The sequence below is a fragment of the Diceros bicornis genome, chromosome 10 (assembly GCF_020826845.1).
Source record: "Diceros bicornis minor isolate mBicDic1 chromosome 10, mDicBic1.mat.cur, whole genome shotgun sequence".
Classification (NCBI taxonomy): Eukaryota; Metazoa; Chordata; class Mammalia; order Perissodactyla; family Rhinocerotidae; genus Diceros; species Diceros bicornis.
Genome location: NC_080749.1, coordinates 20,025,482 through 20,049,852, shown reverse-complemented (window position 1 = coordinate 20,049,852; position 24,371 = coordinate 20,025,482). Strand labels below are relative to the sequence as shown.

Sequence of the window (24,371 nt, the reverse complement as noted above, 5' to 3'; positions counted from 1 at the left end):
ATGGCCTCTGATTCACGAAGATTTCAAGGAAAAAACAAGCAAAAAGCAGAAAAAATCTGATGCAGAAGGTAGAATACTATCCTGGCCCAAACCCAGATTTTTATTTTGCTTTTTTATGAAACAATATTGAAAAGGAAATGAAAAGTGCAGTCTCTTCTCAATCAATCCCTTTCCTCTGCCCATAAGTGTTGCATTGCCCAGTGAGAAAATCATCGCTACTGGAAAGAAAATTGCAAGGAAATTCCGCAGACAATAGACGTTTTCCCCCACTCTGTGTTTTGGAGAAGATTCTTAATATTTTGAATTTTCCTTTCTTTCGAATTTCTAAAAAACTTCCAATTGATATAACCTTGGACATTAAATAATATTAAACTCTAAACTAACCTAAAATGGAGAAACGTAGTTCAGGCCATCAAGAATTAGTTTATCAGTTAAGTTAGTAGAACACATCAAAAAATCTCTACTCAACAACAACAGAAAAGAAACACATGGAGGGATTTCTACATTGTGCTCATTAAAAGATTTTCAGAGTGTTCTTTTAGGAAGTTCGTTCAAACTGTAGGTCAATATATACTATTAGTTGGTAAAGTTGGTACTAACTTCATGAGTAAATTTATGTACCATTGACACCAGTAAATGTTTATTTAAATTTATTGGGAACTTTTATAGACCATAAATAAAAGCCAGTATCAACTCCAATAAATGGAAGATAACAAAAAAGCATATTACTCTTCTTTAAAAATATTATTCAATTCAAAGTAGATACTTTTGCCTGCTGAAGGCTGAGACTTATAGCTACTCTCATTTTGTTAAAAACGCATGCAAGTGTTAAAAGAAGTGTTGGAGATACAGGAGCATCAAACTAAGGCTTTTTGCAGGAAGACAAAGAAAATTGAAAGATTAATAAACTTCATTACATAATTCAATGTTATTTAGTGACATGATTGTGTACAATGTAAAGTCATTTCAAATACTAAATCAAGGTCCGAAACACTCACCCAGGGAAACACTGAGCCCTTCTACTAAATAATAAAAACTATACACAGAGTAACACATGCACTCTAGTCATCTAAGCATGAGGTTTATCTTAAAAAGTGTAAGACCCCAGCATTCAGACAAGGTATCCCCAGCTTTCTCTTCCAAAACTGACAAGAATACTGATGAGGGAATGGGGATGAGAAATGAGTTATCATCTCAAACCTAAGGAACACAAGATATGACACTGCCCATACTTATCATACTTATCAAAATTATTACTTAATTAAACAGATAAGATTAGTGTAGGCATACTGCTAGGAATGCTAAGTATTAGGGAAGGTAAAAAGGAGGTTGGACACTTGTTTTCTATTCTTAAAAGAAATCAGTGAAAATAATGAACAGTCCTTGAAAGTAAAAAGTCACTGTGGAGAATCGGAATTTCAATTAGGAATGAGAAACATACTCCACACAGTTCAAAAGACAATATTTGATAAGCTTTTTCTACCTGCACCATCTAACCCTTGTTAAAAACAATAAAAAGCACTGAAAACTTAAGAACAGCAGGTAGCACTTACTGGTAATGAACCCAGGATGGTCCCAGAGTTTTCTTGAATTGAGCGAGTCCCACAATATCAATATAGATGAGCTCCACAATCCTGTCTCCTACAGTTGGGCAGCCAGATCGGTTTCCTACAACCTTCTTCATTATTCTAGAGAAAGGGCAGAGGGGAAATAAAGAAAAAAAAATTGTTTACTGCAAGGGACTACACTTAGCAACTTTAAGAGGCAAATAAACATCCCAAAAATCCTTATCGAGGAGGATGGCACAGCCCTTCCCAATCTCCTGCCTATCCAAATCCTGCCCACCCACAAGGCCCATCCAGAGCCCTGATTTCGACTCTTGTGAAAGTATATGCTAGCATACAAACACAGCCTTTGAAACCAAGGAAGATCTGGGCCTGATTCTGTCTTCACTATCTAGCAGCTGTGAGTTCTTAGACAAGTTACTTAACCTCTCTGAATCTTTTCTCATCCTCAGAGAAAAAAAGAAACACTGCCACAAAACAGAACTGGATACAGATTAGATGATAAGAGAACAACCTCTCAGGGATTCTTCAGGTGTTTAAATGCAATATTGAGTAGAAAGTGCCTAACGTATACGAGATACTCAGTGACCATTAATTTCTCCACCGAGTCTGTTATTACTCCAGCCCTTACTGATCTCCTAAATGTCTTCCATTTCTAGCCTCTAGAATATAAATTTCTTTCTAGACTGTCTTCTACTGTTTCCTAATTTTTTCTCTGATGTCAATTTTTCCTTCTGACGAGACTGTATTACAGAACTGGCCCTATGGTTTATACTTTTTCATTACCCTTCCTTCCATCCATCCACTCATCCTTCCAAACAAACACACCCCTGCACTCAAAGAGAGCCAACTTCACACATGAGAGTAAGTAACTGTAACGATACTGCCATTCACCCAGAAATCAGTCATCATTGATGCCTTTTCATCCCTGCTTATGCCCCAAACCAAATTATGCTTCACCAAATTATGGACATCCTACTTCAAAGAGCAAGTGTCATAAACAGGACTCTGCTCTCTAGCTCCATCCTGCCACTGCTTGAGGCATCTTTCTCCTCTCCCCTGGGCTGCTGAAATGGCTAGGTTCCATATAACCAATTTCGTCCCAAGAACTTGAAAACGTTTTCTGTAAAGGGCTAGATAGTAAATAGTTTCATCTTGGCAGACCACACATTCTCTGCCACAACTACCCAACTCTGCCCTTGAAGAATGAAAGCAGCCATAGACAATACATAATACATAGGCTGTATTCCTGTGAAACTTTGTTAACACAAACAGGCAGAGGACTAGATTTGGCCTACTGAGCCATCGTTTGCTGACTCCTGGTCCACTTTGTTTTCCGTGGTTCTCAAACTTGTCTGTACACTGGCATTACCTGGAGGTATCAAAAGATACTTATGCCTGTGTCCTGTCACCAAAGATTGTGAATTAACTAGTCTGGGATATGGTCTGGGTTATGGGAGTCTTAAAAAAAAAAAAAAAAATCCCCAGTTGATTCTAATGTGCAGGTATGTTGAGAACCACTGCTCTAGGTTGCTTCCATGATTATCTTAAATAAAACACATCTGGCCCTGTCACCAGTGCTTAAAGACTTCCACAGACTTCCTCTTGACCACCAAATTAAGTCTATGCCTGATAGACCCCTAACAAGCCTTTCCTGACCTCCCTAGAAAGCAACTGTCCCTTGTGCTCCAACAGAACTCCATCTGTTTGCCTACTCACTCATTCACTTATCCCTTCACTCACTTGTTCAGTAAATAGTTATGAGCACCCACTGTGTGCCAGGAACTATTCTAGGTGCTAAACACACAGTGGTGAACAATATTCACAGTTTCTGTACTCCCTGTGCTTACATTCTAGCATCCACACATCAATTAGCACTAATCACATTGTAATTAATGTAATTGTTATGCAATGTATTAGTTGTAATTAGCAAAAGATTGGCATCTCCTTGACCACATGCTGGTCATCTCTGTATATCCCATACCAAGTACCAGCCCACAGAGAACACAGGAAGAATGACTGCTAAATGTATGAGTGTATCCACCTCACAGGCTGTGTACCGAACGTGTTGGTTTTTTTTTTTTCCTGCGAGGAAGATCAGCCCTGAGCTAATATCCATGCTAATCTTCCTCTTTTTGCTGAAGAACACCGGCTCTGAGCTAACATCTATTGCCAATCCTCCTCTTTTTTTTTCCCCAAAGCTCCTGTAGATAGTTGTATGTCAGAGTTGCAAATCCTTCTAGTTGCTGTATGTGGGACACGGCCTCAGCACGGCGAGAGAAGTGGTGCGTAGGTGCGCGCACGGGATCCGAACCCGGGCCGCCAGGAGCGGAGCGCGCACACTTAACTGCTAAGCCACGGGGCCGGCCCCCCAATGTGTTTTAAAGCATGCAGGAGAAGGCAACAGGAGGCAGGATGCTAAAGGGACAAGCGTGGTGATTAAGGGCTCAGGAGACCTCAAGGTTTATCTAGGTCTGAAAGGAGCAATGTAGTACCATGGTGAAGAGCACAGGCTTTGAAGTCAGACAGACATAGGGCTCAAACCCTGGCTCTCCCACATATTCTCCATGCAACCTTGAACAACTCATTTTTGGCTTGAACCTCAGTTTCCTCATCTTTAAAAATGCAGGAAGCAACAGCACCTACTTCCAGCTTTGCACTAAGGACTAAATAAGATAAAACATGTAAAATGCTTAGTATTTGATACATAGTAAGCGCTCAAAAAATGTTAGCTGTTAATAGTCATCGTTAATATTATGGTCATCATAATTGTTGATCTTACTGTTGTAACTAAAGCCCTTATTGCAGTTTTGGCACATGGAGATCATTTAACAAATGACAGCCAATATTATCTTACCGATATTGCTTTCATCTGGATAACACCATAATCAGGTGTGGACCTCAGACCTAACACGAGTGAGCTCTCTCTCTGGGTATCAATGTCTTGGACAGTAAAGTAGGAGCAGGGTGGGACATATATTGTATTAGCATCCTTTCCATCTCTACAATGTTCTTTCAAGGTATTTCTTCTGGAACATTTGACATATTGCACCATGCCAACTTGGCTGTTGGGTGGAAGATCTCCATGGGCAGTCATTTGAAAGGAGTGAAGGGGATCTAAGCATTCTTGCTTAGCCAGCTGCATCAATCTAAAGAGGATTAAGAGAGGGCTAGAGCCAGAAGCAAATTTCAATGAAACAGAGAGCCCAGGTAGAGTTAACAGACAGAGTTGCAAGTCGGCTAATTGAAAAAGGATTGGATCAGGGCTCTCAGGAAATTCATTCTATCCAAATTAAATTATAAACAGGAATCTACCCCGTCTTAAGATTTAGAAAGCTTGATATTGAGTAGGGAATGGTATGAATTTCAGCAAGAGACAGGAAATTAGGAAAGTCAATAATGTTTTGTGCTGCAGATGTTGGAAACACCTGTAATAGCAAAGAATAAGCTCCTTAGTTTGAATTATCTGGCATTCATTTACGAAGCCTCTGGAGCCTATAGCTACAATGAAAACATATTATCCTTTTCACAGTGTATGTATTTAGCTCCTGAAAATAATCTTCTTATCTCCTGTTTAGTGAATTATCAATTTCATTTTCCTCCACAAGAAATTACACACTAATAGAGGGCGTAAAGAGTTTACGATTTCTTTTTTGTATTCTGATTTTAAAATTGAAAAGTAATCTCCTTACTCCTTGAGCTCAGCCAGTGAAGCTGAAATCCTAATGTCATGGCCCAGTAAGTACAGAGATGTAATTAAATCACTCCACTGAACTAATTCACCAAGAGGGCCACCACTGAAAGCCGTCTCTGCAATCTTAAATCCAGATTCCTTCGTCAGGAGTCCCAGGTGAACAAGGACCTGAAAAAAAAAGAGGAGGCATTTACTGACTCCCACTGCACCAAGTACAAACTCCACAGTCACACCCCAAAAAGCGATCAAGCAACTCTAAAGTCACGTTTACGTTCTAATGAAATCTCAATGTGAGGTGAGTGATTCTTCTAGAAGGTACAAAGAAAGAGAGGAAATGGTTTTTCATTGTTGTTTTAGAAAAATCAAGTTATTACTGCCCTTTATACCTCATGCTCATACAGTTATGAGCATGAGGTATAAAGAGATAATCCTGCTTTTAAAAAGAGGGATGCATTTGGAAAATCAGATTTTAAAGGCGAGTAAGCCAGGACAATAAAATATCTTTTAACAATATTGGGCTTTTTACCACAGCTGGAATATTTTTAAGCTTTTCACATGGAAAATTTCAAACACATACAAAAGTAGACATGACAATATAGTCAGTTGCAATGTACTCATCATGTAACTTCAACAACCATTAACTCATGACAAATCTTATTTAATCTACACTCCTCATTTTCTCCCAACCCCTCTAGCTTATCTCGAAGCAAACCCTAGACATTATATCCTTTCATCTGTAAATATTTCAGGGTGTATCTCTAAAAGAAACAAATTTTCACTTTAAAAACATAACCATAACATCCCTATCACTCCCAAAATAGCTATTAATTCCTCAATGTCATCCAATATCCAGGTAATGTTTACATTTCCCTCACCTGCCCCTTATTTTTCTTTCCAGTGCAGTTGTTCAAGTCACAAGTCAAAGTACATAAATTATAACTGCCTATATATCTCTGAGCCTTCTTCAACCTATACTAGTCCCCGATTACCGCCCCCCCCCTTTTTTTTTTACAGGAAGGAAGGCTTGTAATTTATTTGTCAGAGAAACTAGGCTGTATTTCCAGTAGAAACTTTCACACTGTGGATTTTGTTGATTGTATAACAACAGACTCTTCTGTCTCTTGTATTTATGGTAAATTAGTAATTAGATCTGCAAACATGATCAAATTCACATTTGATTTTTTTGGCAATACTACTTCACAGGTGGTGCTGGGTACTTTCACTGGCGGGAACGATATCTGGGTATGTCTGCTCTGTAACATTAGTAGCTACTGATGATCACTAACTAGATGCATTAATCCATTAGGGGCTGCAAAATGGTGATATTCTGTCATTCCTTCTGCATTTACTAGCTGGAATACTTCTACAAAGAGAAACTACCCATCACCAACTATTTGGTTACCTAGAAGTACAGTTTACATAGAAAAAGCCTGGTAAATATATATATATTTTTTTAAAGTAAATTCCACCTCCATTTTTATTTATTTTTTTTCCCCCCAAAGCCCCAGTAGATAGTTGTATGTCATAGCTCCACGTCCTTCTAGTTGCTGTATGTGGGACACGGCCTCAGCATGGCCAGAGAAGCAGTGCGTCGGTGCGCGCCCGGGATCCGAACCCGGGCCGCCAGCAGTAGAGCGCGCGCACTTAACCGCTAAGCCATGGGGCCGGCCCAAGCCTGGTAAATATTTGACTCTTTCCCTTTATTTACCACTTTCCAAAATAACAAATTTGTTCTCTAGCATACTGTGATGATGACCAATGAGGATTTAAAAATATATATATATATCCTTATAAAGTCATGGATATAAGTATACTGGATATGTTTCAATAAACTGTAGTTCCCATTCTTACTGATTATCAAATTGTCCCATCTTGGCCAATGGGAGGCTGTTCAAGGTGGCTTCTAAGTTCTTTTGACACAATCCTAGTAGTCTTTGCTATTTTCTTTGCTCTCTGGTATGACAAGATGTTCCAAACTCATCATGTACAACTTCTGTCTCAGACCTTAATCAGCCATTTTTCCAAGAACCTCTTATACCATTTAGTGGAAATGGTATTGAAAGATCAAAGTCTAATGCTTAGAGTACTCTAGATTATCACTGTTTGTAGGCCTTTTCAGCAGACATAGCTAGAAAATTTATTTTTCCTCAAGGATAAAACTAATCATGAGTTCTTACTGGTTTTTCCAATTCAAACTCAGGATTACAGTATCTTTACATAACATTATCCATTTCACATCTGTTATCACTGAAAATCCCACTTCTCAAGGACACTAACATAATTATTCACGTGCTTTATTCCAATACACACAGTGGATTCAGAATGAGAATATCAACATCACCACCTACGGCATGACTAGTAAAAAGTGTTTTAAGGTATTTTTGCAGTTTTTTTGTCCTTTGTGATATCCTGTTGTGAAATGTTCAACTTACTGTGTTCTAAAGTCACTAAGAATAGTCTTTCTCTATGTGTTTACAATAAAATTGAACATGTAGCTGGTTCATCTGTTTTACATTCCTTGTGATTTTTATGTATTGCATTTTTTTGGTAGTTAAATTTTTTTACACTTATGTAAAATGATTCCAGTATCAAATCTACAAAGCAAGACATATTCAGAGAAGTCTAGTTTCTTTTTTAGCTGAGGAAGATTCACCCTGAGCTAACATCTACTGCCAATCTTCCTCTTTTTACTTGAAGCAGATTCGCCCTGAGCTAACATCTGTGCCAATTTCTTTTTCGAGGATTTCCTCTATTTTGTATGTGGGTTGCTGCCACACCGTGGCCAACAACAAGTGGTGTAGGTCCGTGCCTGGGAACCAAACCTGGGCTCCCGAAGCAGAGCACACCGAACTTAATCACTAGGCCATGGGGCCAGCCCAGAAGTCTAGTTTCTATACCCTTCACCTCTAAGCTATTCCCTCCTTCCCCTTATTTGACCTTTTTTTTTATTGTGGTAAAATACACATAACACAAAATTTACCATATTAACCATCTTTAAGTATACAGTTCAGTGGCATTAAGTACATTCACGTTGTTGTGCAACCACCACCATCATCCATCTCCTTCATTTTTAGTATTATGGTTTATCTTTCCATTTAAAAAATATGAGCAAAAAGCACATATGTATATTATATATACCTTATATATGTGTGTACATATCTATTTGTATACATGTAGGTATAGAGATATATAAATTCCCTCTCCCCTTTAAAAATAACGTTCACAATTCTCCACCTAACATTTCTTCACCTAATAATATATCCTGGAGGTTACTGCATAGTATTATATAGACATACTCTTGATTTCTTTTTACAGTCCACCTAGATCTCTGACCACACATTCTTCCATAGAGGACCACAGGGTGCCAGGACGTTGGGTCCTGATGTCTCAAAAACTCAAGGGATCTAAGCAAAACTGATCCATCAAACTGTGACTTGGTGTTTTACAAGTGTATTTGTATTTTCTTTTTTGAGGATATCAAACTAGTCAAATTAGGATTACCAGACTCATTTTAATCTACTTTTAGATAAAGGAACAGATTGTTTACTTTGCTCAGTTGTTCATCATCAGAACAATTAAGCTAAAGCCACGGCCACTTAATCTCTAATAGGCTATAAGATCTTCCATGCTCAGGGGTATTCTAGAGGTTTTCCAAGCATCTCCTCATGAACTTGAAACAAATTGGCTTAAGTTTAATTTAAGGTCTCTCTCTCTCAGGATCACAAGCAGAAGCACCCACTGAACAGAGCAGCAGCGGAACTCACCAGTTGCCCAAACCCCAGAATTGGCAAATAACAAAAATATGAAATTGTCATGATGATGTAACAGGAAGTTCTCAAAGGTTGTATTCAGGTAAAGCAAAGAGGATTAAGTTTCCTGACACCATTGAGAGACAGTCAGATGGTGCAAAGGAAAATCTTACAGACATTCTGCTTGGCTTTACCCAAAAAACATGTGTGCTGGTCCCTGCTAAGTAAGATTATTGTAGTGGGGAAAGGAAAAACCCAAAAATGGTTCTACAAGAGACTGAGCAGATTCACCCTGAGGGAGTATCATTTGAGACATGACATTTCTCTTAGTCTTGTTTCCAAGCAAAATCAAATCTTCAAAGAAAACTGGCATCTAATTGAACTGAATTCATTAGAAACCCACTTTCTTCCGCTTTCTCTTTTCAAGACTCTGCTTTTCTGCCAGGGACTTGATTGCTTGGATCCAGGCATCAGCCATTCGCCGGATCCGCAGTCTCATCCACCGGAATTCTTCGTGCTTTTTCATCATACTGTAGAGAATATTAAAATCTGTACGAATTTCCGCCTAGAAACAGAAATTTAATAAAAATGAATAGAAGATAAAAAAGGCAGAAAGCATAATGGTCTTCATGATGTGACATCTGAAAACTTGAAAGAGACAGTCAGTTAAACACAGGGCTTCACAGTGAGTCTTGTCTGCTACACAGCTTTACTTTAAGGCCCCAGGATTGCAAATGGGAGCCAAGGCCGCTGACTGCTGATACGCTATAAGGTGCATCATTAAAAAATTAGAAATTGAGAGAGGCAGCACAGTCATTGCAAAGCCCTGAGCTATGTTAAAATGCATTTTCTTACAATGACTATGCTTGATGCACCTTGAAATTCTCTGCACCCGAATTTATTGGCCACATCAATCTACTGCAGGGCAGCAGAGCCCTGGAAAAACTGAAGTCAATTCTTAACAGGCTACCAGGTATTGTGTAGATTGCCAAAAAGACTCATTCTGTCCACAAAGTAGGAAAAGAAATACTCCTCTTCCAGTTTGGTCCCAGTCCAAAGCAACAAAAGTTCATTATTTTCTAGGGAATGTAAAAGCCAGGAATAACGTTTCCCTACCATAGCTGAATAAAATTTAAAATTCAGGCCAGAATAATTTAAAAGCCAGGAAGAACACTTTTGTAATACAGCTGATACAACCAGTGATCGAAATAACAAAGAAAAATAATAACACTAGTATTTATTTCATACAACATCTAAAACGTGCTGAATCCATCTTCCGGCAGTCACCACAGTTCATTCTCAACTCTCATCTGATCATGCCCCTCCTTGACTCATCTATTTCTCAAGATTCCCCTGATCTAAGCGAAGGTCAGCAAACTCTGACTCTTAGGCCAACTCCTCCCGGCTGCCTGTTTCTGTACACAAGCTTTTATCAGAACACAACCATGCCATTCATTTACATATGGTCTATGGCTGCCCTCTGGGCTATAAGGTCAGAATTGAGTAATTGTGACATAGAACTTACAGCTTGCAGAGATGAAAATATTTACTATCTGGCCTTTTACAGAAAAAGCTTGCTGATCCCTGGTCTAAAGAATAAAGACTTAAGCTTTTAATGTGGCATACATAGCCTTTCACAGCCCCCACCTACCTTTTCCATTTCATCTTCACCTCAGCTCATCCAAACCCCTATGGCCTTGTCCACTGAACCATGCTCTACTCTCTGAAAATGTCAGAGATGCATTTTATACGCATCTTTTCCCCTCACCTCAGAGACATCTTTCTCTCCCTGACCTAGTATAAACTCATGCATCATTTTAAATTCAGCTCCAATGCCATCTTCTCTTTGCAATCTCTCCTAACCCCTGCAGGCTGAGATCACCAGTTCCTCATTAATTTCCATGGGCCTGTATTCCAGAGTTTACACAGGTATGCTCATTACTTACGACCATCACCCTCATTAGATCACTGAGTGCCTCCGCATCTGGCACCAGGTCTTATTCATATCAGTAGCCTATGACTTAGGAACGCTGGGAGAATTGCTCAATAAACATATATATGCTAACTGGTTGACTGATTTGGTCACCCACATTTCCATAAAACTGGGGAGAGAAGTTCTTCAGTTTACCACTATTTCAGATTACAGCTGGCATTTCCAGAAGATTCCATATGTATCACTTGGCATCAGACCCAAATCGCAAGCCTGGAAAGAGGTTTCCAAAATCACTTACCAGTGAATTATGATCAGCTTCTTCGTAGGGATTTTTTGCTCTCCAAGGTAAATGAGGACACCAATTTTCAACCTGAAAAATATAAATCAGACACTCAGTATGCTGGTTCATCTGTAAATGAATTAATGTGTGTACAAAGCACTGAGCACAGTTCCTGGCTCACAAAGAGCTCTATACTTAAGTGAGTTATGATTATTTTGAGTCAGACTCCCACGCTTTTAGCCAGCAATCCAAAGACAGGTGTCCTCTCAGATGAAACAATAATCAGCAAAGGTCTCAAGGAGCACATGATTATACATCTGTCCTCCAAAGTACTTTACGGTGACTGACTCCTTAATCATTCAATCCTCACACTTCTACACCAGAAGGAGGGGGTGGGTCTTGGGGCAGAAAGTTGAAAGACTTGAACATTGCCGCAGGGGACTGAGAATGTAAAGATGCCTCTGTGACTACTTAGCACAAGGACAGGAATGATTCGTTATCTGCTGTGGCACGTCTAGAAAGGAAATAGCAGGGCATTAGAGCCACAGAACTCAATCATTTATCTCAGAATTAGGAATGCAGCTGATGGTTTAAGGCTAATTGATCAAGGCTTTCCCTCATTTTCTGGCTGTTCACTTCACGCTATCTCAAGGAATAAGACGATAAAAACCTATTGGAGGGCCGGCCCGGTGGCTTAGCAGTTAAGTGCACGCGCTCCGTTCCTGGCGGCCCGGGTTCGGATCCCGGGCGTGCACCAACGCACCGCTTCTCCGGCCATGCTGAGGCTGTGTCCCACATACAGCAACTAGAAGGATGTGCAGCTGTGACATACAACTATCTGCTGGGGCTTTGGGGGAAAAAATAAATAAATAAAATCTTTAAAAAAAAAAAAAACCTATTGGAGAAAGAGAAGAAAGGAAAAGGAAAAAGAAAAAAAACCTCAGTGATCTCGTGAGAGCAATTCTGGAAGACGGATTGTTTTGTCGATACACAAGAGTTTAGAGAATTGGGGGGAAGAGGAAAGACAAAAGAAAGGCACCATATTTTACAGGATTACTTCAACAAAGGTTACCAAGAAAATTAGGCAAATTCACAACTTACAGTAAAGGAAAGATGAAAAATGCATTGAGTAATATTGATGCCTGGCCTCTCTGTCAAAACTAACTATACTATTCCAAGATAGCGTATCACCCACTTGCTAATATATAATGAGATTATTAAAGCTGGCTAATAAAGAGCCACTGAAAATAATCTTTCTATGGCCGGGTGGACCTGTAAAAATGAACAGAACAAGAGGGTGGGGCATGTCCATGGAGGGTCACTGAGAAGGCAGGGACGTGTGTGAGACCACAGCCTCAGGGTCAGTAATGCAGAGTCACACAAGATGGTTTGCCCTCCAGCTCTGGGTGAGTTTTCAAACAAACACAGTAGTTTCACTAACTTAGAAATCTCTCTTAATGCAAGGTGATTTTTACTATGACCAAAAATTGGGTGATTTGCACAAAGCCCTCTGCCACTGCCAATGATCTGAAAGCAACAAGCAGAGGGCAGCACAGCTTGCAGGAGGGTGGGATCCTTGGACAGGAAAAGTGTAATATTCTCTTTCTTTTCCTGTGGAGTGAAATTAGATTTTACCATTTTTGTGAATGACTTCAGAGACTCAAACAGAAAGCTGAAGTGGTTTTTACTCATAAAAAAAGAAACTACTAACTTGCCTTGGATGCTCAAGTCTAATTACTGAGACCTTACAGCAATGTCACCACGAAAGGCAATATCTGCAGCTCCACAAATGAAAGAATGAGGGAAAACTAGCGGAAAAGGAGCCTGCAAGTGGATGCAGCCTGAGCTGGTCCCAGCAGCACCGCGTGCAACTGTTCCTTGTATTCTTCGGCTGGACTGAATTATTTAATTCAAATTAAATTTTTGTAAAAGGACTCAATAAAACATTGCCATAAAGCATATTTAAAACATGAAGGCCTCAAATGGATTGCAGACCTGATTGTGAGACCTTCAACCCCACACAAAAAGGATGAGGATGAGCAAGCAGTGTGCAGATTTGAAGTCAACCTCACACTAAATAAATACCCAAGTTTATACAGCCACGTGTCAGGATAAAAAATTTCCCCACAATTAGCATGACAGGAAAAGACGAAACAAGACGGTGAATAAAGAAAATCAACCACGAGGAGACACATGAATGAGACCAGCTATTTTCTTTTTTTGTGAGGAAGATCAGCCCTGAGCTAACATCCATGCTAATCCTCCCCTTTTTGCTGAGGAAGACCGGCTCTGAGCTAACATCTATTGCCAATCCTCCTCCTTTTTTTCCCCAAAGCCCCAGTAGACAGTTGTATGTCATAGCTGCACATCCTTCTAGTTGCTGTATGTGGGATGCGGCCTCAGCATGGCCGGAGAAGCGGTGCGTCGGTGCACGCCCGGGATCCGAACCCGGGCCGCCAGTAGCGGAGCGCGTGCACTTAACTGCTAAGCCACGGGGCCGGCCGAGACCAGCTACTGATAAAGGACAGTACATTCGCTCCTCACTCCTCCGCCCTAAGAAGAACCTTCCAAAATTCACTGTGATGAAAATAGTCCAAGGTGATCTTCGAAAATATGACTTCCCTACAGAATACTCAAGACTTTAATTCCTCTCTGAAACTGATCATTTCTCTCGGTTCTTGTTACTTTAAATCACTGGATAATACTCTGCAAGGCTTCAAGGGCATCCCTGAAAATATGGAAAATACTGTCAGTCTATTTTAGCTTTAGCAAAAAAATCTTACTATTCCATATTCACTCGTAATGGAGGAAAAACCAATTATGAACATCCTGACACAGAACGAGGATGGTGGGTTTTTAAGGTTGTTGTTTTTGTGCACAGTGATAGGATAACAAAATAATTAAATTATACATAAACCAATTACTCCATGGAGAGAAGGAAAAAAAAACCAAAAACATTTCTTTCTGAAACCTCAGAGGATTACCAGGATTGGAAGAAAGCCAGCACTGGCAGTAACTCCAAGTACCGAAACAAACAGCCGTCAAATGAGCAACATTTTCCTAAATAAGAGCGTCATTAATAACACTCAGGGAAAATCTTGCTCGAGGCTAATAACTCAACCTCCTAATCCCCAACTTTGTTTTCTGTCTGATCTACCCAGGCTCCTCGACCGAGTTTAACCCCCCAGCACATCATCCTACTAAGACAGCTGGACCCCAGAATGAGCCCACCGCCTTCCTGAACTGGAAGCTCTTTTATTTCAAATCATTCTTACCATCTCTTCTCTTCCTGGCTCTCAGAATCCTAGTGCCCTATATCTGCTTGTGGTCAACTTGCTTTGCCCACTGCCTTGGCCACACTTTTCCGACTGTGACCCCTAGTGGTCTCTCTGGGACAAGATTCTGTGTTTGCCCTGGTGGCAGGCACGCATGGCTCTGGCACTGGACCCTCCCACTGTCCATCCCCCATCCCCAGGCCCCCCCAAGCCCTGAGTCAAGCCCTCTGGCAGGGAGGGGACTGGACAGCCTTAAAACAGCTCACAAAACACCACAGTAAGTCTAAAGACTGAAAACCATCTAAGTTCATGGCAACACGCATGCAACAATCAACAGAGGAGCAGAACGATTACTCTAATAACCTTCGATTTGAAGGCAAAACTTCTTCGACAGGAACTAATCTTTTTAGTGCTCTAGCCTCAGGCCACAAAATGAAGAGGCAGCAAAAAACAGAAAAAGACCAGCCAGGCTAGACCATGGTAACATCAATGCATATTCCACAGAGAGGGCCCTAGAAATCACTTTTCTTGAACGAGGAGATAGAAAGTTAACCAATTTGATTTTTGACATTCCTCCTCCCAATGATTTATTTAAACTTCTTTGATCTGAGAAGGTTTTGCAGCTTAATCACGTGCAACGTGAATCAAAGCAAAGTCCCTAAACAGAGCTCAAGTAGGTCACACTTATTCTCAAGGTCTGTAGGATGGACAGTTCATTGTATTTGAGAAGAAATAAACTGCGGGTAAATACATATACATCTCAAGTTGGAATTGAAAGGGGAAAAAGAAGTAATAAAATTACAGGAAAAACTGGTAAAAGATTCAATGTATATATGCATGTACTTAGGCATAACTGGCATAACTCTTTGTAGTAATGTTCTGTTCTTCTGAGAGAATAACCATCAGGCTCTGTTATAGCCTCTTCTCTCATGATGAATGTGAAGTGTTTTGCTGTAATGGATCACTGACATATAGAATTTCAGGCTGTATTTTTCAGACAGTAAGAGCAACCGAAACTAAATGAGAAAAATGCATAACAAAAGTTTGAAACTATCTCTGGATGAATGGTGTTATGGGTGTTTTTCATTTTCTTCTTTATACTAATCTGCATAATGATTTTTTTTTTACAATGAACATTTATTAATAGAATAATTTTTAAAGGAGTTACATTATATGAGCATACAATCATTTACTGAAGGTTAGGGTCTCTGGGAAAAAACAAACGAGCCTGCATGCATTCCATCACCTAATCCCCTGAAGTGCCCTATGGCAGGGTACCATCGCCAGGTCACAGGTGAGGAAGTCACGGCCTACAGGGGTAGGGGACTTGCCGAGGTAGGCTCACAGTCAGCAGCAGGGATGGGTGACACGAGGCCTGTTGCTCCACTGACCAGGACACGTCACAGTTACCTTAAGGGCCAAGCATCGTGAAAGATAGGAGAGCTGTTGAGTGGGGAAAGAGGACTGAGTCTGGAATCAGCCAAAATGGATTCTACACCCAGCTCTACAAACAACTAGGCATATAACCTCACACCATGTGGCTTTCAAGTTTTCCCATCTACAAAATGAAGGAATTGGTTCGGGTGACCTCTTAAAAATTCTCTTATGCTATGAGACCTGAAAAAGATAATTTTACATCATCCTGTCAGGCTAGTTGGTTACATATCAAAACAATACAGTTGACTATATATATATATACCTATTCACTTAATACATTGATTATACATATATATACATATACATACATATATACACATGCACATATTTGTTATATTGACCATATATCACAAGAAGTTACTCATTAAGGGATATGCTTATAAAAAGACTTCTCTACCCCACTCCAACCCCCACCAACTTCCCTTTCTAAAGTTTCAAAGAGGAAATGCAAATGGTAAAAGATGTCTACACATGAAAGTGGTTCAGCTATCTGGACTAGTCCTCTGCACCAAACACCTGAGCTGACTGATATTTTGGCCAAACTGCTTGTTGGAAATGGTTGTGCATAGGGGGCGGAGTGGGGGAGACAAAGGATAAGAATGAAGCTATCATATACTAGGAGCCAAGCACTAGGATGAGCGCTTTACATTCATTGTCTCACTTGGTCTTCAAATAATCCTCTGGGAAAGGCCGCTTATCATGCCAGAGGGAGACACTGCACAGGGAGGACCCACAGCTGAGGACTGAAGCTCTGTCTGCCCTAACCCACAGCCCGTGTGCTTAATCACCACGCAAATCCATAGAAACCAGACATTTGGTTCCTACAGTCCCAGAAGCGTAGTCCCGTCTTCAATATTAGAGTATTATAGCCTAAATCTTCTCTATAAAATCCTTGAAAAGGCTTTACTATGCCCTACTCTGTGGCAGTACTGTAAGGGCAATGACAGTAACGACAACTCCCTGCTCGCAACTCTTGCCCTACCCTCTGTTCTGTGCAGCAAGAGTGATGGCTTTAAAGCCCCAATTGGATCACACCCTACACTAGCTCAAACCCTTCAGTGGCTTTTTGCACTCAGAATAAAACCCAGAATTTATACCAAGGTCCTACAGAATCTGACCTCAACCTTCACACCTCCCGCCTCACTCACCCTGCCCTACACACCGAGCTCATTCCTACCTCAGAAGGTTGCCAGATTTAGGGTGGGGAGAGGAAGGACTCCCAGTTAAATTAGACTTTCAGATAAACAATGACTTTTTTTTTTTTTCAGTATAAGTATGTCCCAGGCAGTATTTGTCACATTACTTATAGCTTAAAAAAAATCATTGTTTACTTGAAATTCAAATATCATTGGGTAGCCTGTATTTCCCCTAGTAACCCTACACCTCAGGGCTTCTGCATTTGCTATTCTTTCTACCTGAAACACTGCCCCTTCCAGGGAGTTCGTGCCTCCCTCCCTTACTTCCTTCCACACTATACTCCAACTTCTCCTCGGAGAAGCTTTCCCTGACTTACTAACCTGGCCACACACTGACTCTACTTCATTATTCTTTGGAGCACTCGCCACTTGTGGAAATTATTTCATGTATTGGTTGACTCTTGTTTGCTGCCCCATCTGAATGTAAGCTCCTTGAGGACAGAAACTTTGACTGGCCTGTTCAGTGCTCTATCCCCAGCCCCAAGAGCAGTGCCCCGTGCACAGTGGGCACTCAGTCATTTGTTGAGAAGTGAATGAATCAATCAAAGACATGACCTGAGCACTAAAGATATTCATGATAATGATACTCTTCTCCATTTATGTGGCACTTACCCATTTCATCATTTTAGTAGAACCTTTCAACAATACACTGAGGCAAACAAGGCAGGCTTCACCTTGATCTCAGTGAGGAGAAACCAGACTGAAAACTCCAGCGAATGCTCTAGGCCACACAGGTAGGAGGTGGATGCAGGCAGGCAATCAAGGCTTTGTGTGTTGCATTCTATAATACTGTACTGCTGCCCCTACCACGAGAGGCGGGAATCTTATGAACAGAAGGCACAGGACTGACCATGTGCAAGAGATAGCCAAGGACTGAGGTGATCCATGCTAGCTTTGCTCAGGATGGTAGGGAAGGGGCAGAACTTAAAGAGAAGCGGCAGTGAATTTTCAATGTGCCACAAACCAGTGGGGTTCTAATGAGAGGATGTCACAGAGTTTCAAAAATCCATCCCAAATCGCTGTAGGAGGAGAAATGTCAATTTTCCTTTACATAGGATAGGCAGCAAATGAACGCCTCTGTAGCCGACCACATAGCGCACAGAGATGCTTCTTGTACCAACTCCCGCTAGGCACACTTCTCCTGCACACTGCACAGTGGCCAAACCGGCCATCGGGCCTGCATCCACACTGAGGACTTCCAGAGCCAAAGTTACCCAAGTTATAGAGAGTCACATTCTAGAGACCAGGGATAGAGTTCCCTTTTGTGTTAATGTGCAATTTTGCCTGAAGCATAGATCCAGACAAATAATGCTAAATGACGATGAGAATAAAAGATAGGGAAGAAAACTGTGCCTTCTAATATAATTGGCTCCTTCCATTCTAACAGTCAAATCTGATCCCTTGCATTCTTATAGATATAATATCAAAGAGCATGATGTTAAAATTGTTAGTAAGTGCTCAAAATACCCCTGCTTCACGTCTCAAACTTAATGTTTTAGCAGATTTTCATGGTACAAATTTTACAATAATGTTTTTTTCAAGATTAGAAAGGTGATAGCTGGGAGAGTTTACTCAGAACAAACAAAAAAGCTATTACCTATTTTTTAAAATGCTTTAAATAGAATCATTCACTCAATAAATACATGTGGCAGGCACCATTATACCTGTGAACAAAACAGACAAAAATCTCTCTGGAGATTGCTTTCCATGTACCTGTTCTTAACGTTGGATCTTGATGGTCACCCCAGGACCTTTGCACTTATTTTTCCCACAGCCTCCTAAACACCTCTGCCAGATATCTGTACTTCTTACTCTCTTACCGCCTTCAAATTGGTGCTCAAACATCATCCTCTCATTTTCTCAGTAGGGCATTTCCTGACCACTCTATCTAAAACGGACACCATCACTCCTCAGGAGCATTTCCTAGCCCCCTCTTCTGTTTTTCTCTGTGGCACTACAATCTAAAAGGTATACATTTTACTTTTTTTTGTCTATCTCCCACTATAAAACGTAACCTTAGTGAAGAATGTTTGTCTTTTTGTTCATTGTAATATCTCCAGCACCCAGAAAAACCCAATAGCGATGAAGGCCCTCAAACTGTGTCTCTAAGTCTTACTTCTCACTACAAGGAACCAGGGGTCCTTAGAGAAATGGCTGATTCCAGGTCTAGCGCAGAAATTGTCTAAGATGAACCGGGTAGATCTTGTCATACCAGGTAGAAAAAAAACTATTAAAAACTACCAGGGTCACGTCAAAAGGACTCAGAAGACAACGTGAATTGTTTCCCTCTGGCCAAAGAAGGGGCAATTTGAGAACCAGTAAGAAAATAATTGGAATAGAGAAAACATATCAAATATGTTTTAATCAATAACATCATAATGATGATAAAATCTAACAAGCATACAAACAAACAAACAAACAAAATACTGGTCACAGTGGAAGTTGCTGGGAAACCAACAGAAAAATAAACAAAGGTTTCCTACATGAACTGCCCCTCACAGTAACCAAATACCAGATGACGAGCCATTTCTCTTCATAGATGTATTCCTGACGTGTTAATGAACCCAGGCACTGATCATCAACGGCTGCTAACATCACAAAAAGAGAGACAACCAGGCATTAATGTGCCTCCTGACAGAAGTATACAATACCATCCACGAAGCAGTTTTGCAAAAAAATACTAAGCCTGACTCTAATCAAACCTCAGATCTAACTATCAATTTATAGGAAATATGAGGGGCAGGGAACCAGGTTATACAGCAACATGGAGAGATAATCATCAAAATCCAGAGTACGACAAACTTTCTAAGGCAAATGAAGAAGTTTTTTCAACACAAAATCACATGGTGAAAAATAAGAGATGGAAAAGAACCTAAAATTAAAGAGAGACTTAAGAGACACCAACAATTGCAATTTATAGTGCTGACTTGAAACCAAGTTCAAATAAATAAACTTTAACTTTGGACAGCCTAGAAAATGTGAATACTAATCTGATATTTAATATTAAAAAATTATGTGAATTTTTAGATATGAAATGGTATTAGTAGTTATAATGGAAGTATGTATATGTTTTAAAAGAGCCTCTTTTTTTTTTTTTTGGTGAGGAAGATTGGCCCTGAGCTAACATCCATTGCCAATCCTCCTCTTTTTGCTGAGGAAGATTAGCCCTGAGCTAACGTCTGTGCCCATCTTCCTCTATTTTGTACATGGGACGACGCCACCACATCATGGCTTGATGAGTGGAGCCTAGGTCCGCGCCCAGGATCCGAACCTGCAAACCCCAGGCTGCCAAAGCGGAGCATGCGAACTTAACCACTATGCCACCGGGCGCGCCCCAAAAGAGTCTCTGTTACAGATACATATTGAAACACTCACAGATAATATGACTTTTGGGATCTGCTTCAAAATAGTGGACGGGAGAAGGGTGTAAATGAAATGAGACTGGCCTTGAATTGACAATTGTTGAATCTGAGTTGTAGGCACATGGGGGTTTGTTAACACTCTTCTCTTTCGTATGTTTGAAATTTTCCCTACTAAAAAAGTTTAACATAAAATTTTTACAAATATTTTACCAGACTACAACAGAAATTACCAGAGACAATATTGAAGTTTGTAAAAAAAAAAAAAAAAAAAAAAAAAAAAAAACAGATTGAAGATGACTGCATTGAAGCCCCAGTTTGCCACACGTATTCCAGGGAGCAAAGATGTACTGGTTTGGGGTTTGGCAAGTCCTACGACTTAGCGTTCTAATTTTCGTAAGGTGGAGGCCAGAGCAAGAAATCTAACTGCTCTGCTATGTGAAACTTACAGACAAACAGGAGGCGTCACCAAGAAGATGAACTTGTGAGAGGGGAGAGGTTGAGGAGACAGAATTGAGAGATCAGTTAGTCTGACTGACAAATACTGTTCTGTAAACTCAGGATTGTTTAAAAAAACAACGCTTTTTCGCAGGATGTCTTAGAATTTAGGCAACAAGAGCAATGAAAACACGTAGATGAAAAAGATACAAATAAAGGCTGAACTCAAAAGTGAAAAACACATGATCGTAAATCTCTGCCACCTCTTTGACCGCCAAGAAACATTATCTCACAGGAAGGGAATTTCCTATTTCAAACGGCTAAACATTGAAAAGGTGCGTGTTGGTATTCTCCGGCAACAGTCTAATGATATTTTTAAAGTATTCCCTGACTCGTTCCAAAATGTTAGTTCTGTTTTTTCATTCAGGTTTCTCCTGCAACCCAAACAGTCAATTCTTTATTGCTGCCCAAATTGACGAATTAGTCTGTGCAACACCATTTCCAAGTTATCTTTAGCAGCCAACACAACCCATAAATCCAAATCATTGTACTGGTTATTAGGATTGCATTTTATGTTCACATTCACAAACACTGAAACATTCAACCTTTGCTGTTGAGCATTAATCTTGGCCTTAATCAAGGGATTAAGTACGCTGAATTTAAACTCAAGGTTAATAGCATGCTCAACCAATATTAGTTTTACTTATTGCCAAGGGAGAACAGAAAGAGGCAAAGACCTTTATGCCTGTTGTTCATGAAATATAAGAAACAAATTGATGAGTAAGGCATGAAATTGCTTCTTTTGTTCCTTTTCGAGGGAGTCATACACATACACACACACACGCACGCACGCACGCACGCACTCTCACTCATCCAGTCCAAATTGGCATCTGCAGCAACGGCTTGTACACATCCTAAGATCTAGCAATCAATCATTGGGCAAATTGATTATTTCAGTGCAACTATGCTTGCAACAGCAACAGAAGTACTTAAAAATAGCAGAAACAAATTAAGAAGTCTGGAAGGGTATGATGGTTGCTAGTAGCTAGAATAATTGTGTAAACATAAAAAATGTGTGGTTATCAAATATATCAGCATCATCAGTATAATATCAGTAGGGGTAAAGAAATTCATTCTCATTTTCAGAAAAGCTGATAGCAGTAAAAGGCTCTGCAGAAGGCTAAGTTAATATACCTGGAACAATGACAGAGTAATTACTTTATAGCGCCTTGTCTCTATAACAGGAACAGTTACATGGCTCACAAAAATAGATACAGAAAATGAACTGCCCGATGGTCTGGAAATACAAGGCCGTCCAATGAATCATTCATTCACTCCACCACTTGGAATGGCTAAGCACCTGGTTTTCATGACTTATGTCCTCAGGAGAACAGGTGCTGTTTCTCTTTTTTTGGGTAGGGTATCAAAAGTGAGTATTCGAAAACTAGCTAAATTAGAGCCGTATTTCAAACACGAGTGGTTTTGAGCATAGAACTGAATGCAAAGTCAGTGGCGACAAACCACTTACCTGAGCTCAGTGTTCCTTCAACATGAAGGGGCAGCAGTATGGAAAGTGCAGAAGCACTGAGCAACTGGACCTCTCAGAGCCTCTATGACTTGGCTCTTTATTCTCAGAGTTGGGGAGAGGTTTAAATGAGATTGTGTATTTGAGGTGTCTGACATACAGTCAGGCTCAATAAAGTTTCATTCTTCTCTTATTGTCTGCCACCCAACAAGAGAAATGACTAGATTTTTTATCACCACATCCAGTCCCTAGTACAGTGTCAGACACACAAAAGGCATTCATGGTGATAATGTAAGGGAAAATATTGATGGCTTTACTTTCTGGGATTTACCAAAAAAGATCTGTAGGCTACAAGGTGGTGAGGGTAAAAGTAGAAGTTTATAATCCCATAATTCAGTGGATGTTGGCCCACTGAGACAACCAAGGGAAAGAAAAATGAAGGAAGAGTGCCATCTCCCAAGACTGGTCTGAATCTAAATGGCTCAGTTCAACTAGTGACCAACCACACGGGAGACATGTCACGTCATGTCCTTTTGGTATCTGTCAAAGTTCTGAAGTTAAATGCAGATGGAAACAAATGCAGATGGCTCTTGGATTAAGAAAAAAGTCACTGGAACATCTGTGATCAAGTAAACAAATCAAATGAAGATGTCTCTCTGCACTGATCCAATTGCAAGAGAAACCTGGCATATGATACAGGTTAAACGAAAGAATGAAAGAAGGAAAGTTTCAAGAAAGCAAGAGGGGAAAAAAAAAAAAGACAACAGCACCATAAAGCCACAGACCAACGTTGTTCAGGATTTAAAACATACTAGAACAGAACTAACTGGCTTTAGAAAACATCTCCAGTAATTTCATGCTGACAAGGGCAGGGGTGCACCGCTGCTCCGTACGTCCAGCTCGCGATTTGAATGTAAAGAGAAGTGTCATATCCACAGAAAAGAAGTCAAGGGGAATAGCTGAATCTCTACATGCCCAGAAGTCAAGGGATCTAAAGTTAAATTAGATTGGTGAATAAGAACCAGAAATCGATTCTAATTCTACCACAGAATCAAGGTCCCACATAAAATGTCCCAGCCTAAGTGATACTTCACAACTGTCCTCAAATAATGACATCAAAAAAGATAAAAGTATCAATTATGTTTACTGAGTGTCATCTATCTGCCAGGCTCTAATCTAAGCATGTTCCCTATACACTCAGGAATTCTCACGGTAGGATCCTTTAAAAACAAAATTAACACTATTATTTTACAAAGGAAGAACCTATGACATTGTGGGAGATCAAGATTTGGCCACTCTGAAATATATCTCTTTACCTTGATTGTTTTCTCTGACGGACATTTGACCTCCCCCACCAACTGCCTAAAGAATTTGACATAGTAACTCCTTCCTGGAACAGATCTTCTATCTGATGGCTGTAATAGAATGTAAAATAGATGTTACAATAGAAAAGGCACCAACAAGCCCATCTTATCGGAAGTTCTGTCTCTCTGGCCACATTCTCTGGATGGCCCTGCGAGGAGCTGCCAGGCAAACATTTACATTTATAAGGGAAATCTCCATTTGTACATTTATAAAGGAAATCTCCATTTGTACAGGTATCTCCTTCTCTGTATGGGAAGAGGGGGGATGATCTCATTTCTAGAAACTTATCAATGTGGAAGGTGAGGCCTTAACTCTGCATAATAACCTTACTCTTGTTTACTGTGCTTTAGTGGTAATCTCCTGTAACCGTCTCCCCCCACCCCCAACATCCTCCTTTGTCTTTAGCTGAACATGGTATTTAAGACGAGAATTTCTGCTATTGTGTTGAGAAACGGAGTGTCCCTGCTTTCTCCCATGTATACATGTTATTAAACTTGGTATTATTTTCTCCTGCTAACCTGTCTTGTTAATTATTTGGCCAGCCATAAGAACCTT

The 24,371-nt window shown here is 40.2% G+C and overlaps 1 protein-coding gene across 4 annotated transcripts in view; it reads right to left on the bottom strand.

Annotated features, from left to right (window-relative positions):
• The window catches only part of MGAT5 (alpha-1,6-mannosylglycoprotein 6-beta-N-acetylglucosaminyltransferase), a 324,721-nt gene that overhangs the window by 109,042 nt on the left and 191,308 nt on the right, over positions 1-24,371 (bottom strand). For all 4 annotated transcript variants that reach the window (XM_058548850.1, XM_058548848.1, XM_058548849.1 and 1 more), the window contains 4 exons: positions 11,240-11,311; positions 9,412-9,573; positions 5,258-5,427; positions 1,554-1,688 (listed from right to left, as the gene is read on the bottom strand). In XM_058548850.1, the coding sequence (XP_058404833.1) occupies positions 1,554-1,688; positions 5,258-5,427; positions 9,412-9,573; positions 11,240-11,311 (539 nt within the window). The remainder of the gene's footprint in view (positions 1-1,553; positions 1,689-5,257; positions 5,428-9,411; positions 9,574-11,239; positions 11,312-24,371) is intronic.